Genomic DNA, 17174 nt, shown 5'->3' with positions numbered 1-17174 from the left:
CTCTCACACTTTAATGGATTATTCCTTTAACACACACAAATGAATGAATTGATATTCCCCATATTGACTCCCATCTGTGCTGTATGTATCCTTTCTACAGGAAGTCAGTGTTTTCTTTAAATGAACTCGGGCAGATGAACGGTACAGCTGGAGGAGGAGGAGGCCTGGCTGAGGATGAAGAGATGCCAGCGCAACACGAGCTCGGAGAGGAGCTGGCATTCACTGGACGGTAGGTAGTCACGAGCCACATGGCAGACCGCAGAGAGCTTTGGATCAAACTTAACCCGCATATTGAAAGGAAATTTGAATATGAGTTAATCAATATTTGGCAGAGTAGGAAAATTATTTGTGCAATTATTCAACTCCCCAAAAGATGCAGATTCTCCTTAATGAGCTCTTCAGCTGAGGATCCTGATCAGACGCAGGAACTGAGAGTTGATTTATAGAAAGGAATAATCTATCTTTAAATTGTCAAAAGAACCTTTTTCATGATGTAGAAAAGAAACTTGTCAAATGTCAAACAGTCTCCTGCTCACAGACGTGTTTGGATGGCACTTGAAATCATTGTTAAAGTATCACATCCAGTCAAGGGAAACTCTCCACTCTGCTGCTTTAGAGAAAGTAATATGTATCATGCTGAGAAGTGGAATAGGTGACACATCCTAACCTGTGTGTCCATGTACAACAGCTTCTGTGGTGGTCTGTACCTGGACATAAAGAGGAAATTGCCGTGGGTGCCTAGTGATTTCTACGAGGGTTTCCACATTCAGTCCATCTCTGCTGTGCTTTTCATCTACTTGGGCTGCATCACCAACGCCATCACCTTCGGAGGCCTGCTGGGAGACGCCACGGACAACTACCAGGTAAAACAATGAGCCAAACTCAGGAAGCAGCACAAGTTGGTTATTTTAGTCCATTTACTGCATGTAACCGAGGTTTATTTACTACTGTAGTGTTTCCAGAAGATGTTACAGCTAAAAGTATGAGTGAGTTCTTCATCACTGCATTGCATTTTTATGTACAGTATGTATTTATTTGTTTATTTAGTTAGAAGGTTCTATAGTTATCGAGTATGCAAATATAAAGAATATTTGATTTAAAAAGCTTTAAAGGTTTGTTTTGGATTCAAACATCTTGTGACAGATTTTGCCCAGAATAAATTATTTTTTTGCGAAAATGCACTTTAAAGAAATACAGATCTGGTAATTTATGCTTAATCTAAAACAAAGAAATACATCTACAACAGCTGTTTGAGATGTCACAACAGTGGTTTTAATTCACCTGAAATTTCCAATACATGTATATTTCTCCTCCGATAGGGAGGGCTGGGAACCTGCCTGTCATTCTCTGTCTCTTTCTCAACTCATCTTTCTACTTTTCAAGTATCAAAGGCATAAAAAATGTCATTCGATCAATACGGTTGCCAAGTCACATTTGCTTTAACATGTGTTAAAAACAGAGCACTATAAGCCAAATATAAATGCAGCACTAGATTAAAATCAGCTGGTGTCAGCGCAGGAAGCTGCTGTAATCTGTGTGTCATGTTGATCAGGTTAGATGAGATGTATCGTCAGTCTTTACCTTTGCACAGATAGTTTGTCACATAAGTGACACTGCTTTCCTGTTTTTAATTTCATTTGTCCTCAATCAATAATCTTGAATCAATAATATCTACTTCAGCATGTCAGTCTGTTGTTTGCATATTCAGTCATAAAACAGTGAAGTCTCTTTGATGTGAATTGGTTCCAGTGAGCAAAGTGTCTGGAAGTGACTCTGCAAGTCTGCTTCACCGTGACGTCGCACTATTTTAGGTCATCAGGGTTTTACATCAGATCACGTCTTTCTCTATTATCAGAACCTTTGCACTAACACATGCATGAGTATGTACACACTCGTACACTCGTGCACATAAACACACATCACACACACACTCACACACACTCACACACACACTCACACACACACACACACACTCACACACACACACACACACAAACACACACACACACACACACACACACAAACACTCACACACTCACACAAACACACACACACACACACACACATCACACACACACACACACACACACACACATCACACACACACACACAAACACACTCACACACACTCACACACACACACACACAAACACTCACACACACACTCACACACACACACACAAACACACTCACATACACTCACACAAACACACACACACACACACACATCACACACACACACACACACACACACACACACACTCACACACACACACACACACACACTCACACACACACACACAAACACACTCACACACACAAACACACACACACAAACACACACACACACACATATTTCTGCTGTATATTCGTTGTTTCTCTTTGGTTTGATTTACAGACGTGATCGACGCTGCAGCATCATTTCCTGTCTTTAATCCTTTATTTTCTGGGAAACTGTGAACTCTGAGTGTGTATTAAGTGTCGTCCTCTCCCACCAGGGTGTGATGGAGAGCTTCCTGGGTACGGCTCTGGCTGGCTCTGTGTTCTGTCTCTTCAGCGGCCAGCCCCTCATCATCCTCAGCTCCACTGGACCCATCCTCATCTTTGAAAAGCTCCTGTTTGAATTCAGCAAGTGAGCCTCTTCAGAGCCAAATGACACTGCAGTAGGCAGACATCATGAGAGGACACCCTCGTTAATACCAATTAGAGGATTATTAGATAATCCCATCATGAAGTGAATATCCTGGTCTACAGACTTGATTCTGTTATTGACTCTGGTCACACTCAGAGGTTTAAAGTGCTTTATATGTAGCCATCAAAAATCAGTTTTATTTATTTTTATTTTATTTTATTTATTTTCAAGGTTTAACTAAAACATACACACCAATTAACAGCAGCAACAACAACAATAACAGAAAATCCCCCCCCATCTACATGTGTTATTTATTTACACATTTACATGTGTAAATAAATAACACATGTAGATGAAACAGTCAGCTTTGTCTTCTAGGAACAAGCAAACAGGAAAGAATACAAAGGTTTCCAGACTTTGATTCATGACTGAGGTCAAAGGTCAGTTTCTCCAGATATCTGCATGTCGATCGCAGGAACAACAGACAGAAATGTGGTTTAACAGATAAAAGGAAGAAGACTTTGTAAACTGTATCAGTAACATCTTGGATCACAAAATATCTGAATGTGATCACATGACCAGAACAGAAACGTACCTTTATTTCCTGGAAGCAGACAGATGGAAGAGAAGTCCTGTGAGAACATTTTAAAATGTGTTCATCAGGAAAAATCGTTGCAAATCTTCAGAAGTAAATGTTACCTCCAGGTCCTGCGATGGCATCAAAGAATCATGAGCTGAAGAATCACAGTAGATCTCTGAGAGTCAGTGACCAGTAAAATCTGATCAGTCCACTCCATCAGACCAGTGCTCCCAGTATGTGCCGGAAGAGGAGAACAAACAGAAATAATAGAAGGAATATTTAAATATTTGCTCCAAACCAGCAGTGTGTTATAAATTATTTATTGTGAGAATTTATGTGATCAATATTGTTAATAAAGAGATTTAAGCCAGCGAGGATAACATGCAAGAGATTTAGACTAATCTATAAAGAAACCTTTCTATTCAGAACGTCATATAGTCAGGAACTGTATCTGGTTCAGATCTTTGATCTCAAGGCAGAAACTTTGAGGTTTAAAGACACGACTGAATCTAACGACCTGTCAAACTGCTGAGTAATTCATCTTCCTCGCTGCTGCATAGAGCGCCACCTGCTGGAGGAACGTTTCTTATCGTAACCCCCCCCCCCCAAATGAATCCAGACATTCTGATTAATACTCATTATTTACCGCTGTGCTCCTAATTAAAACAGTCACCACACAGTGAACTGCAGTAAAAACAGAGTCAGTAGTTTCAGTTAATTAGCAGAAATACTAAACGGCACTAATAGAAAATATTACAAGTATGTTATATTTTCTTAATGCAGAGCTACTCAGCTTTAAAACATAAATAAAGTGCTTCACTAATGCTGCCATAAAGATTGGATGATTAAATGTGATCAGGACACTGATAGTGATAAAACCTGCAGCTCAGTGCAGAACCAGAAACCTGCAGAGATATTTATATATACTGTGTATAAACTAACTGACAGATGATGTTGATGACATGACACAGACCATAAGATGAGTGTAGTTGAATAAGTTACATTTACAATAATAAAATATCATAAAATCACTGAAATTGTCATAAAATATTACAATGAAAGATGAATCTCCTCAGGAGTGGATGTCTGGCTCAGAGCACCACAGTCCTGCATATGTTCTTCTTATGAATACAGATAACATATGAAAACATACTGGATATGACCTTTGACCTCTCCCTCCCAAAGGAACAACGGCATCGACTACATGGAGCTGCGTCTGTGGATCGGCATCCACTCCTGCCTGCAGTGTTTCCTCCTGGTGGCCACCGACGCCAGTTACATCATCAAATACATGACACGCTTCACGGAGGAGGGCTTCTCCAGCCTCATCTCCTTCATCTTCATCTCTGACGCCATCAAGAAGATGGTGGGCTCCTTCAAATACTACCCAATCAACACCAACTTCAAGCCCGACTACGTCACTGCGTACAAGTGCGAGTGCCTGGCGCCAGACCCGAGTGAGTTCACGCCTTGGCTCAGGGAGATACGGGAGGATTCTCCACATGGAGGCGGCTCGTTTAGAGTTCAGTAGACTGACGTGACGAGCAGTTTGTGGAGGGCAGTAAACCAACTGCTCTCACTAATGCTGATGGCAATTAAATAGTGATCACATTCACATCACCACCAATCATTTTCTGAAGCATACCATAGTTTTAATGATTGATTTCCTGCTATTGGTTTCAGCTCATTTCACTATACGACTAATCCGTAACATCAGCTGCATTGTTTTCTTTAAACTGTGGACGAGCAGCTGCAAGCAGAAGAAGATGCAGTAAACATGATAACATTGACAAAATAAATGAATTTATGAATTACATAAAGTTAGTGTTAAAAGCCCTGAAAACATATTTTCTCAGTCAGCTTCTCATTATGAGTGATGGCGTCTTACATGAACACCAGTCAGGATTCAGCCACATCTGATTAAAAGTCTGATTACAGTTGAAGTGTTCAAAGTCCTGATGATCAGAATTATTTTAGATTTTTTTAATGTTCATTACAAATAATATTTAAAGATATTTCTGTTTATATTTGACTTTGCAGCTGTTTTAGACATGAAGTTTTCAGGGACTTTAAGATTAATCATCTCAACAAGTAAGTTAATGTTCATAGTGAAATGAATGGAAACCAATAAACACCTGCAGGTGTGTTCATAAACGGTGGTTCATAATGTTTTAGTTGATTGGCTGAACATGTGAAACTGCAGGTTTGTCCTTTAGACGTGAAGTAAAACTATCTCATGTGTAACAGTCGGGATTCAGACCAGATGAATTTGGAGCTCTCGATGTTAAATGTTTTGTCTTTCTTATTCTTTTGGTGTGTTTTATTATAAACCATCGATAACTGCCAAACTGTTAATGTGACTTGTTAGAGTCGTGTATGTGGAACGAGTTTCTCTTGCTGCCATTTCAGGGTGTCAACATGTAATGTTACTCAGTTAAAGATGATCTGTGGAGATTTCCTGTAAACAAACAAAAGTTATATTAAGTGTTAAATGCAGTATGTTCCTTGAGTATCAAGTGCATTTCCTTTTCAAAAAACATGTACAAAGTGGATTTTTTAAACTATGTTAACTCCTGCATAGTTTACATCCTTGTTTGCTAGCTTGCAGTCTTCTTCTTCTTCACTGCACGTTACTGCATACAAACAAGAGCATGATGTGAATCGTTTCAGCACACGCGTGTTCTCAGCAATGCTACCAATAAAACAGAGACCACTGGTCCATAACGCCAACAGTAGTCACATATTTCATAGGGTACCTTTAAGTTGAAAGGAAAACAACATCAATTCATTGTGAAAGTATCATTGTTCTTTGGTTTTATTGGTGTCTGATGATTACCTGCTTGAAGTAGTTTCTGGTTTAATAAAATCCAATTTAAATTCCCTTCCATCATCACACTAATTCTCAAATGTTCACTAATGTGTTTACTACTTTTGAAAATTGCAGTAATTTGTGTTGACATTGATTTCTGTAACTGATTTGTCTCTTGTTTGTTTTCGCCATGCACAAACTATTTGGCTGCCGTCTCTCGGTGAGTACCTCTTTGTTCGTCTGCAGAGTGCTTTCTGCAATGTCCAGGAGCTGGATTCTCATAATGTTTTATGTTTCTTTTTCGTTCCCTTCTGTTTTCCTCCCAACCCCCCTCTTCATTTTCTGTCTCATTAACCTCCCTGTCTGTCTGTCCCTCTCCCGTCTATAAACAGTGGCTGCAATGATCTTCAATGGTTTAGTTCCAATGCCAGATAACAGCTCTAGTGTCTCTGGGGTAAGTGCTTGTTTTAATTCAATTTTCTTTTTTTTTTTGACTCTATTTTGGTGCATTGTATTTTAAGCTGAAAGTTTAAAGGGTTGGTGACATTTCAGCTTTTCCCCAGAATGAATTACAACAGGGGCTGTTTGAAGCCCAAACGGCAGCACTGGTTTGTTTACAGCTAACCCATGTTTCAACTCTGTCTGACGATGAAGTCGCTTCGCTCTCCTCTTTCTGTCCTTTGTTTGTTTCTCACCATCTGTCCCATCATCCTCGCTCACTCTCCTCCGTGGATCATAACTTCACATCTGTGCCGAATATTTTCACTGTCTCTGTTCACTTTTACCTCCATGTCTTTGTCAACATACTTCACTCTTCTTCATCCTCTCCTGTCTCTCCACCACTGCCACCCACCATCCCAGTTGAATGTGACAGCTCTGGACTGGAGCCAGCTGAGTAAGAAGGAGTGTCTGAAGTACGGAGGATCTCTGGTGGGAAACTCCTGCAAGTACGTCCCCGATCTGGCCCTTATGTCCTTCATCCTCTTCTTCGGCACCTACTCTATGACTGTCTCCCTCAAGAAGTTCAAGTTCAGCCGCTACTTCCCCACCAAGGTGACAAAACTACCTATTGATCGATCTGTCTATGTGTCTTATCTTTTAAAATACTCAGAGAGCAGGGTCCAATCGAAGCGTGATGACTAAAAGGGAAATTAAAGGCGGCCTGTTGAGTTTCCTTTAGTTAGTTTACATTCACTGGTTCATCTGAAATCTCTGTTACTTTTTCTGTGAGGCTTGTTCATGTGAGTGTTCCTGATTTACCAAACTCTCTTAACTGCATCAAATTGCTTGTTTCAACTTGATAAATGACACCTGTTCATGAGATTAGATCATTAGAATAATTGGCTACCTGCTCCGCTCCGTTTGTGGGCGCGTTTCATTTCATAAAATATCACCCAAGAGTAAGAAGAACCACGAAGCTTTGAGTTCTGCTTTTGGAAATTAGCACACAGAAACAGAACTAGCAGTCTCAGAGGGTTCAGGGCCTCCCAAAACAATTAGAAAATATGAATACAGCTGCCAACGATATGTAATCAGAGAAATGTTGTATTGTGGCAGAAATAAGAAGGGAGGAGACGTTCCACTGTCAGCTGTTATAACGGCTGCATTAAGACCCTGAGGCAGCTGAACTAGTGAACTGTCTATGTCACCATGCTGAAGGATGTATCAGTAAATATAATGATGATAATGATGATATGATGAACGGATCATTAATGCATTAAGTTTATTTTAGCTACTTATTTTTAGTGAAATTGGTTTCCTTTAGATTAAGTTATAATATAATATTATGTTTTAATATTATAATAAAATATATTATAAGTCAAACAGGTTTGTGTTTTACTGTACATGATTCTTATGACAGGCTTTATAAACTGGTGACTGTGAGGAGTTTTCTAACTTACTGCATTACTTGTTTTTTTGCCATCACTGCCACAGACTGTTGATCAGTGAAACCATACAAGCATAACAGGGACGCACTCTAAAAAACATTGTTCCATATCAGTGGTCATAACCTCCTTATGATACCTTTAAGATTCATTTAAATGCAAATAGTGAACAAAATGCATGAATTCTGATATAAGAAGGGACAGATTATAACATGTGGTGCAATATTCTTTTTCCTTTGAGAAACTGAAACCAAAACAAGATGTAACAAGCAGAAATTAGCTGCAGACGTCTGGTTTATTGATAATTCATGTGGTTTTATCAGCACAGCGACCTGCTGTTGATTGTATAGCTGTGTTGTTACAGCCCCTTGGGCCCAACACCACCGTGCTGCTCACATCTGTCTAGTGTCTGATCTCTAACAGGATCTGGATAGTCAAACATACAAAAAACTGATCCCTTCTTTTTCCAGACACAAGGATTATTGTTGACTCAAGCGAAGCCGGGCACAGCGCAGCTTTTTCAATATTTATGATTTGCCTCCTATCAGACCTCGTCTCTGCTTTCAGTTCTGCAAAGAAATGTCTGTTTCTCATCTGAGCTGTTCTGACACTTTGTCTCTCTGTCTCCACCAGCTGAGGAAACTCATCAGTGACTTCTCCATCTTCATGTCCATCATGACGTTCGTGGGGCTTGACATGCTGATAGGCCTCAAAACACCAAAGTTAATCGTCCCAACAGAGTTTAAGGTAGAGCGAGTAACTCTCAAACTACAGTTTCATTCAGAAATAAGATAGCTATTTGAAACAGAGTTATTGACAGGATGAATTAATGCAAATAGTTATAGTCCCTGACACATCAGTCCTCATGGCTGCTGGTTTAATACGAAAGTAAACGGTCCATGAAAAACAACGCAGCCACCAAACTAACATTTAATAAAGTCCTTTTCACATCATGCCATTAGCAAACACGCTGCACCGCGTTGGGCACAATTAAAGAAGTCGGTTCCCTTCCTGAGAAGATGGAGGTGTGCAGCCGCCTGCAGCTCGCTGCAGTTGATCATTGTTCTGTTTCTCTCTTCAATATTTAAAAGCGATCAGCTGTCAAAATGTCTGGCATCCTCCTGTGACTGCTTTACAATGAAAGATGTGTTTCACCAGTTGAATGCTTTTAAAATGAAGCCGCAGCAGTGGGAAATGTTTAGTTTGCATTAGCAGTAATTGTATCAGTAATTTAATACAGCTGTGATGCGGCTGCAGCAGAGTGAACAGTAAATGCTGAGGCTGATATCAGTGAGATCATATTACAAACAGGAACGTTGGATAACACGCTTAATTGTTTGCTGTGAGTCCTTTGAGAATGTGAAGTTCATTTGAATCCAGTGCAGTGGTCGACCCTGCTACTCACTATGTAAACCACTGAATAAAGAGGTCATTACAGAAGGTAAATGCAGTGACTGGTTACTGATGAGGACCACAACGGGGTTTGGCTTCATGAGAATCTTCAGGAGTATAACTTTAAAGTACTGCTGGTCTTTCCTTTATGTTCTTGGTTTCTCAGACTAGATGAGCTGTGTTTTAAATAAAATGTCCTGTCATTTCCCACCAGCCGACTCGGCCGGGTCGCGGCTGGCTGGTGATGCCGTTCGGTAAGAATCCGTGGTGGGTTTATGTGGCCAGCTTCGTCCCCGCCCTCCTCGTCACCATCCTCATCTTCATGGACCAGCAGATTAGCGCCGTCATTGTCAACCGCAAGGAGAACAAACTGAAAGTAGGTGTGCTGTTGGTGGAAATGGATTGATTATAGCAAAAAAAGTCAAATCCTCTTCAATTTTCACCATATATATGTGGTGGTACATATATATATATATATATATTGATGGCTAGTGTTCATCTCTCCTGATTGTTTTTATTAAATGTTGCTGCTGCTCATATGTTGCACTTTGACAAATGTATTTTGTTGTTATTTTGTTGTTTATTCTTGGTTTACGAGCTGATATTGTTCTTGTATAAATGATTCTGTGTGTCTGTCGTCCCGGACAGAAAGGTTGCGGCTACCATCTGGATCTGTTCTGGGTGGGCGTCCTGATGGCCGCCTGCTCCTTCTTGGGCCTGCCGTGGTACGTCGCCGCCACCGTCATCTCCATCGCCCACATCGACTCTCTGAAGATGGAGAGTGAGTCGAGCGCTCCCGGAGAGCAGCCGCAGTTCCTCGGGGTCAGGTTGGTCCAAGGATAAATTAAATCACAAGACACAGAAATAAAAAGAAAACTGCAACTTGGGAAAAGAATCCCTTCAGGCTGCCAGCGGCAGTATGACAGTATGAGAGAAACACTTTGCTAAGTCCTTTGTTCTGTAGCTGAAGTAGAAAGAGAGCTCGTGAAATTGACTTGACAGTCTCTTGTGTACATTTCATCATTGTCCAATATACAGAGAACAAAGAGTGACCGGTATTTTGGTGTTTGTTCTCACCGGAGTCTCCATCTTCCTCGCTCCAATACTTAAGGTATGAAGGACACTGTGGATGATTGACATGAGTCACATGAATAATTCATGGCTTTGAGCAGGCTGTGAACTCTTTCCTGTTGCTTGTAATCAGGGTTGTAATGGAGGGCAAAGCCATCTGAGTTCAGGTTACTTTACCACTTTAGACTGACACGATTACAACATGAACACATGCTTTCCTGACAATATAATATATATAATTATATAATAATTATAAATATAATATAACTTGTCCATATTAGGTGGTTTTTCTCCTTCTAGTGCTCAAAGTTCTCTGTCTGTTATTATTTTCCACCATATCACTGCCTATAGTTTAGGCAATTTAGCAACTTAAACACATTGCATTGTTGCAATATTAATAATAATATGAATAACAACAATAATAATAATAATAATATGAGTTTCTGTCCTTTCTGTCACGTGCAGTTCATCCCCATGCCTGTGCTGTATGGTGTCTTCCTCTACATGGGCGTAGCTTCCCTCAGTGGGATCCAGGTACGATGTCGCCAGATGGCGATCTTATTTATCATAATAAATTGAGTTATAGGGGCTGGACATCTTTCTTATTACAGTTTGACAGCAAGCAGGAATCAGCTTATTTAAATCTGCCAAGTAAACTAACAAGCAGGCAGGCAGACATGGTTGGTAGTGAAACCCTGGGTTGAATATATAAAGTGTACCTGTGGGTGCCTGGACTGTGTTTCTGATGGCGAGATGTCTCATTATAAGCGATATCTACAGTAACAGAGTGGCATTTTGATGATTTTAACAACCTAAAGCTCAGGGCTGGGTGAGCAGGTGCTCCTACAGAGCATACAAATCCCCCTCCAAATAATTTAGGATTAATCATTCATAGCACTGGTCTGCATGGAATTAACCTGCGCCTTTCAAACCTTTTCCTCCACTTCTGCCACCTGCTTCCATCCACAGTTCTGGGACAGGATTAAGTTGTACATGATGCCGTCCAAGCACCAGCCCGACTTCTCCTTCCTCCGCCATGTTCCTCTGAGGCGGGTACACCTGTTCACGCTGATCCAGATCATATGTCTGGCTGTTCTCTGGGTCCTCAAATCCACCTTCTTGGCTATCATCTTCCCTGTTATGGTACATGATAGAGTAGACTGTTATTTATATGATGCTAAGGGGATTGTAGTGGAATTGCTACTAAAACACAGAAATAAAAGCACAGACACCGGTTGATATGAAGATTAATGAAGTTATTATTAATCAACAAGGAGACAGAACTCATTCCTCCGTCTCGCTATACAAAGTCAAACTGACCTTTTTATAGTCTTCAGAGACAAAGAAATGATCATCGATTGGTCAAATCATACAAACTTATGATAAACATTTACATGCACATGTATGTTAGATAAGAGCCACATATAAGACCCCCAAACTATATGTGGCCTTTGACCCCTTAACATGTTCTGTTTACTCCAAGGTACCTTATTTGGGCCTAAAAGAGAGGAGTTGGCCTCCAAAGACACATTCCTTCTCTCAGAAACATGCACACATGCAAAGCTCTGCACATTAAAATGATAATTCAATCCTTTGATTTCCTTCACAGGCGCTAAAACTTTACTGCCCCGTCCAAAGAGTATCTATGTATATTTATAGATAGATCTATAGATATAGTATCTGTTGTTGAGGGATCCTGTGTTGTTGTGTCTGTGTGGAGGAAGAGAAGCAGCTGTTTTTGCTTTAACATGCATGATGGATGTTAAGAAAGTTGGATATAATTTGATAATAAGAATAAAATCCAGGCTTCATCCAAGGATCAAACAGAGATGTGCTGCTGCTAAACTCTGCATCTCCACTATAGAGCCAGAAATCATCTTTCTTATATTGAACAAACCAACATTTTCAAATGAAACATTCTTATCAAAAGTGATGCTAGTGCATGGCAAGAAATATGACATGAATGAAGGTTTAATGTCAATTTTAAATAGTGTAAATATGAGAGGAGAGGAAGTGATCTGATTTCACTGTGTATATCTACCAGTGATTCATGTTAATGTCATCTGTAAATGCCATGCAGCTAAATCATGTGCAGATCATAACCTGGTTATGACATGAATGTTAATAAGACGTATAAACAAGGCCTGTGTGTCGGTGTATCTCTAACCCTCAGATCCTGGGTCTGATGGTGGTCCGCAAGATGCTGGACATGGTCTTCTCCCAGCATGACCTGGCCTGGCTGGACGACCTGCTGCCGGAGAAAGAGAAGAAGAAGAAGGATGACGACAAGAAGAAGGGGAAGGATAAGGAGAAGAAGAGGCCCAAACCAGACAACAGCGAGGAAGAGGTGAGAAACTTGAGCTTCTGCTGCCCCCTGCAGGAAAAATGAATCATAATGAATCATAAGGGGGATCTGAGTCTTTAATGTGTGTGTGCGTGTGTGCGCGCGTGTGCGTGTGTGCGTGCGTGTGTGTGTGTGTGTGTGTGTGTGTGTGTGTGTGTGTGTGTGTGTTTGTGTGTGTGTGTGTGTGTGTGTGTGTGTGTGTGTGTGTGTGTGTGTGTGTGTGCGTGTGTGTGTGTGTGTGTGTGTGTGTGTGTGTGCGTGTGTGTGTGTGTGTGTGTGTGTGTTTGCTTGCAGGAGAAGTTCCACTCCTACTCAAACCATTCTCCCAGCTCAGAGTCGGACTTGGATCGCAGGTACTGTGTCCTCAAACTGCACATCCCCTACAAAGATCTCATCTATCCTGATGTTGCACAGTCTCACTGGGGAGCTTACTGCCAGCCTGCCGCCACACACGCTGCTCTCTAACACACACACACACCATCCATCACGCAGCCATAAACAAGCACCTGTTGTAAGTGAGTGCATGTGAACATTTACATGCACAGTAAATAAAATCATTTAAAGGGTTGGTTCACCCAAACTACAAACAAAAAAAAAGAAAACAACAAGTCATGTTTGACGAGGACTCACTACGGCAATACAACGGATGTATAATAGAATTTCATTTGTGGTGCTCACAGCATTTAAAACTTATTTATTATACATTATATAAACATATATATATTATTTATTTTTCAATATGTCACTCTGTCATTCTGAAATAGAAAGCAGTTCCAATGAAAACAGTATTTATTCAGAGTGAACGGAAACCCTGTGAGGTCAAAACAAATGTTTTAACCAATATGTCTGACTAAATAAAGGCTTTTAATATAACTCTTCTCTTTGCTCTGTCTGAAAGAGTGCCGGCTTTGCTTTTTTATTTGTTAAATGGTTTGAGCACCACAGACTAAATTCCACTGGTCAGCAGTGTGTATAGACAGGATGCAGAGTCATTTTTACTGTATATACTGTATATAAAGATGGACAACACATCACCACTTCCTCCCACCAACAGCCAGGTGAGTCCAGTAGCTGCAATAGAAAGATAAACCAGTCAAAACCAGTCAGTAACCAGCTAGTTAGAGCCTTAACCATTTTCACATTTTCTTTTGGATTGTGGGCTCTTAAAATGAAGCAGTGTCACAAGAAATGTGAGCTTTTTTTCTTCTATGACTATTAATTGTAAGGATTTTTAGAGCCCTAAACAGCTTAAATATGTATTTCACAAGAAAAAAGCAAATAAATAGAGTTTAATTTAAAGGACCAGTGTGTAAGATTTGGTGGCTTCTAGCAGAAATGGAATATAATATTCATGTTTTAATTAGTGTATAATCACCTGCAAATAAGAATCATGTTTTCATTACCTTAGAATGAGACTTTATATCTGTTTAGGTAGCGGGTCCTCTTTCACGGAGCCGCCATGTTGCACCGCCGTGTTTCTACAGTAGGTTCTCCTCTACACTTGGAAGGGGGGGGTGAGGGGTCGTCAGATGCCACTGAATCTTACATACTGCTCCTTTAAGTGAGAACAAAATAAATATCTTATTCTTTATTTTCCTTTAAATATCCGGGGACCTTCGGGGGGGTTAGAATATATGTTCTGTGTGATTTGGATGAATCAACCCTTTAAAGATCAATAATGTCTCCTCCAATATTTAAATGATGGCTACAAACACTAACTTTATTCTGGTTTGACTATTTGATTTTAAACTTAGCTCTTATTTTGTTGCATGTGTTGCATTATATTTAGTTTCCTCTAATATTTTCCCCCATGAAGAAGAAACTACTAGTTGTGAATGTTGTGTACTGTTTTAGTTTTATGACATGCCCTCTAACGAAGCAGTGCCCTTCAGAACTCTTTTATTCCTTCCTTCACTGTCAGATTTTCAGATTAAATGTAACAACCGATGAACATTTAACTGTGTTTTCATCGTCCCTCGTGTTTGGGCTCAGGTGTTTTTACATTCAGTCTCCTCTCCATGCACTTTAAGGCAATGCAGAACTTTGTAATGCTGTTAACTGTATAATCCTTGCTGCTACTCTTCCTGTGTCATGTGCTAAATGTCTCACAGTATGTGCACTGCGCTGCCCTTTGTACACACAACTGGACATGTTGTAACTCTTCCTTGATGTGTATTAGTTTATTCTGAAAGGCAGTGACTGTGAGCTGAAGGGTGATGAATGAAAATGCATGCTGTATAGTTTGCTCTTTGTTTAGATTAACATACAGTGTGTGGACTTTAAATAGAGAAATAAAAGCTGAGGTGTGTTATGTTAAGTCTCTGGTGCATCTGGTCCATTTGGGAGCAGTAGAATTAGAGGATTTATTGTAGGCCAGTTCAAACACAACTGTATCATCATCCACATGCAACAAGCATCATTGTTTTGGTTGTTTCTTTTTCCTCCATGTGCTGAATCTCTTTAGCAAATCAGCCACACCTGCATGTGAAACGTAGCTTGATCCTGCTGTAGCTTCTCTGAACTCTCCTCCCCCGAACAGCTGATGAAGCCATAATTTATTCAGCACATGCTAAACATTTATCTTCATGGCCTCTGTGTTTTTTTTCTTCCTTTGTGGGAAATTGGGGAATTACTTATCATGTCTGCATTGCTTTGAAAGAGGCATGGTTTGGAATTGATTTAAGTGATTAAAATATTTATGAATTTGTTTTGCTGTCAAAAAAATATACAATGTACTTTTCTTTCTGCCTGCATTGATCATGATGCCTCACAAACTTATTTGTTTGGCAAAGTACAAGAAACTTAACTTAAACTTAACTGAGCTTCCAAATAGAGTTCTGCATGTTTAAGCACAAAGTACCAGAGTAAAAATACAATATTTACCTCTGAAATGTAAATATAAAGTACCTCAAAGTTGTAGTGAAGTAAAGTACTTGAGTTAAAGTACTTTCCTCCATTGTTACTCTTTACAAATTTAACCTGATTCTAAATTTCCAGTGTGATAAAAACAAGCCCAGTCTCTTCCATTATTGTTCAAATAAGACAAACATTTGACAAATTCCAGTCTAAATGATCAAAACCTCATTTTCCAGTTTGGAAAAACTTCATAAATTTCAGACAAGTGATGAAATTGATCATCAGTGTTCTGTTTGTGCAACAAACATGTTCCTTCTTCCCAGCTTCTCCCATCCATCACTGCTTTACTCTGAATCCTTGAGTTACTCTCAGCCATAAGACGAGTTTTCCTTCCAGTCAATCAATGCAGCAGCTTTTCTAACACGTTAGTTAGTTAATTAGTCGTCTCTCATCAGCTGTCATGAGCTGCTAGTTTCTGGCTGTTGTCATCATGCCATGTGGCTGAGCTCCTTTGCCCTCCCCGGCCTCCACCCTCAAACCCTCAGTGTTTTTGGCTGTGGGTGTGTATGGTAATTGGAGCTTGCCCTTCCTCAGCATCACCCTCCACCTGAAGATCTCCTGCCCGTCGTCTCCGGCCGTGCCTATGGGCCGAGGGATAGCCTGCCCCGTGCCCCAGGTCAAGATCGAGATGGAGTCAGACTACGACTCGGACATCGACCACCACCGGCCCCGGGACATGAGCAGCGAGACCACGTTATAAAGCAGAGACTCGATGTCTTGCTGACAGAGCAGCACACAGTGAGGTGTGGGCAGACTACAGGACGCTGCACAGAGCCGCCGCCGCTGAGCCGCAGACGGTACGAGCTGGCACAGACCGCCAGCTGTGTGCAGACTGACACCTGAACAGACTGAAATAGGACTGAACCAGAACATTTAAGCTGCATCTGCTTTGAAACTGGTGCTGTTATGAGAAATCTTTCTTGGAATACAATATTAAATACTGAATTTATTTATTTATTTATGTCTATGATGTAAATGGCCATAACGAGAAAGGAAATATTTATCTGTATGTGTTGTATAGGATCATATTTATACATAATAGGCATCTATTAATATTGTACTGTTGTTGTAATTACTATAAATCCAAACTAAACTTGAAATCAGTACATAAAATCATTTCACATCAGCCTCTGTGTACAGAGTTTGATTTTAAGGCTTTTGATTTAATAACAGAACTAATTTACATGAAACTGTAAAATCAAGTGTACAAAGCCATGACTTTTCATTATGTTATTGTTTGCTGCATATTTGTCTTATGGTGTGTTTGAATATGCTGTAGTGTGCCTCTGATCCCAGAGATCCAGCTCTCCTTTTACAAAAAGAAACAACCAAAAGTCCTGATGTTTATGTTGCAGGTTTATCTTTGTGTTTTTCCTCTCATGGACTCTGTATGAGAATATAATTAACTTCCAGCACAACAATTAAGAAATGCACACACACACATATAGGATATTCTTGAATTGACAGATATAATTTATGTAATTAAAAATATTCTAAATTATGTGTGTTATGTTATATGTGTTGTTTTGTGTTGAACATTGTGA

At 40.1% G+C, this 17174-nt stretch overlaps 1 protein-coding gene across 1 annotated transcript in view; it reads left to right on the top strand.

The window, feature by feature from the left end:
• The window catches only part of slc4a5a (solute carrier family 4 member 5a), a 37513-nt gene extending 20382 nt beyond the window's left edge, over window positions 1–17131 (top strand). Inside the window, exons 12-26 of the mRNA XM_067601951.1 lie at window positions 101–229; window positions 689–863; window positions 2499–2632; window positions 4398–4669; window positions 6441–6475; window positions 6883–7074; window positions 8541–8654; window positions 9514–9675; window positions 9948–10126; window positions 10338–10410; window positions 10836–10904; window positions 11340–11513; window positions 12544–12717; window positions 13009–13067; window positions 16165–17131. Coding sequence (XP_067458052.1) covers window positions 101–229; window positions 689–863; window positions 2499–2632; window positions 4398–4669; window positions 6441–6475; window positions 6883–7074; window positions 8541–8654; window positions 9514–9675; window positions 9948–10126; window positions 10338–10410; window positions 10836–10904; window positions 11340–11513; window positions 12544–12717; window positions 13009–13067; window positions 16165–16330 — 2107 coding nt within the window. The 3' untranslated portion in view covers window positions 16331–17131. The remainder of the gene's footprint in view (window positions 1–100; window positions 230–688; window positions 864–2498; window positions 2633–4397; window positions 4670–6440; window positions 6476–6882; window positions 7075–8540; window positions 8655–9513; window positions 9676–9947; window positions 10127–10337; window positions 10411–10835; window positions 10905–11339; window positions 11514–12543; window positions 12718–13008; window positions 13068–16164) is intronic.
• The last annotated feature ends 43 nt before the right edge of the window (window positions 17132–17174 follow it).

The sequence above is a fragment of the Thunnus thynnus genome, chromosome 2 (assembly GCF_963924715.1).
Source record: "Thunnus thynnus chromosome 2, fThuThy2.1, whole genome shotgun sequence".
Lineage (NCBI taxonomy): Eukaryota > Metazoa > Chordata > Actinopteri > Scombriformes > Scombridae > Thunnus > Thunnus thynnus.
The sequence above is the reverse complement of the archived record's forward strand: the minus strand, read 5'-3'. Positions and strand labels throughout refer to the sequence as shown.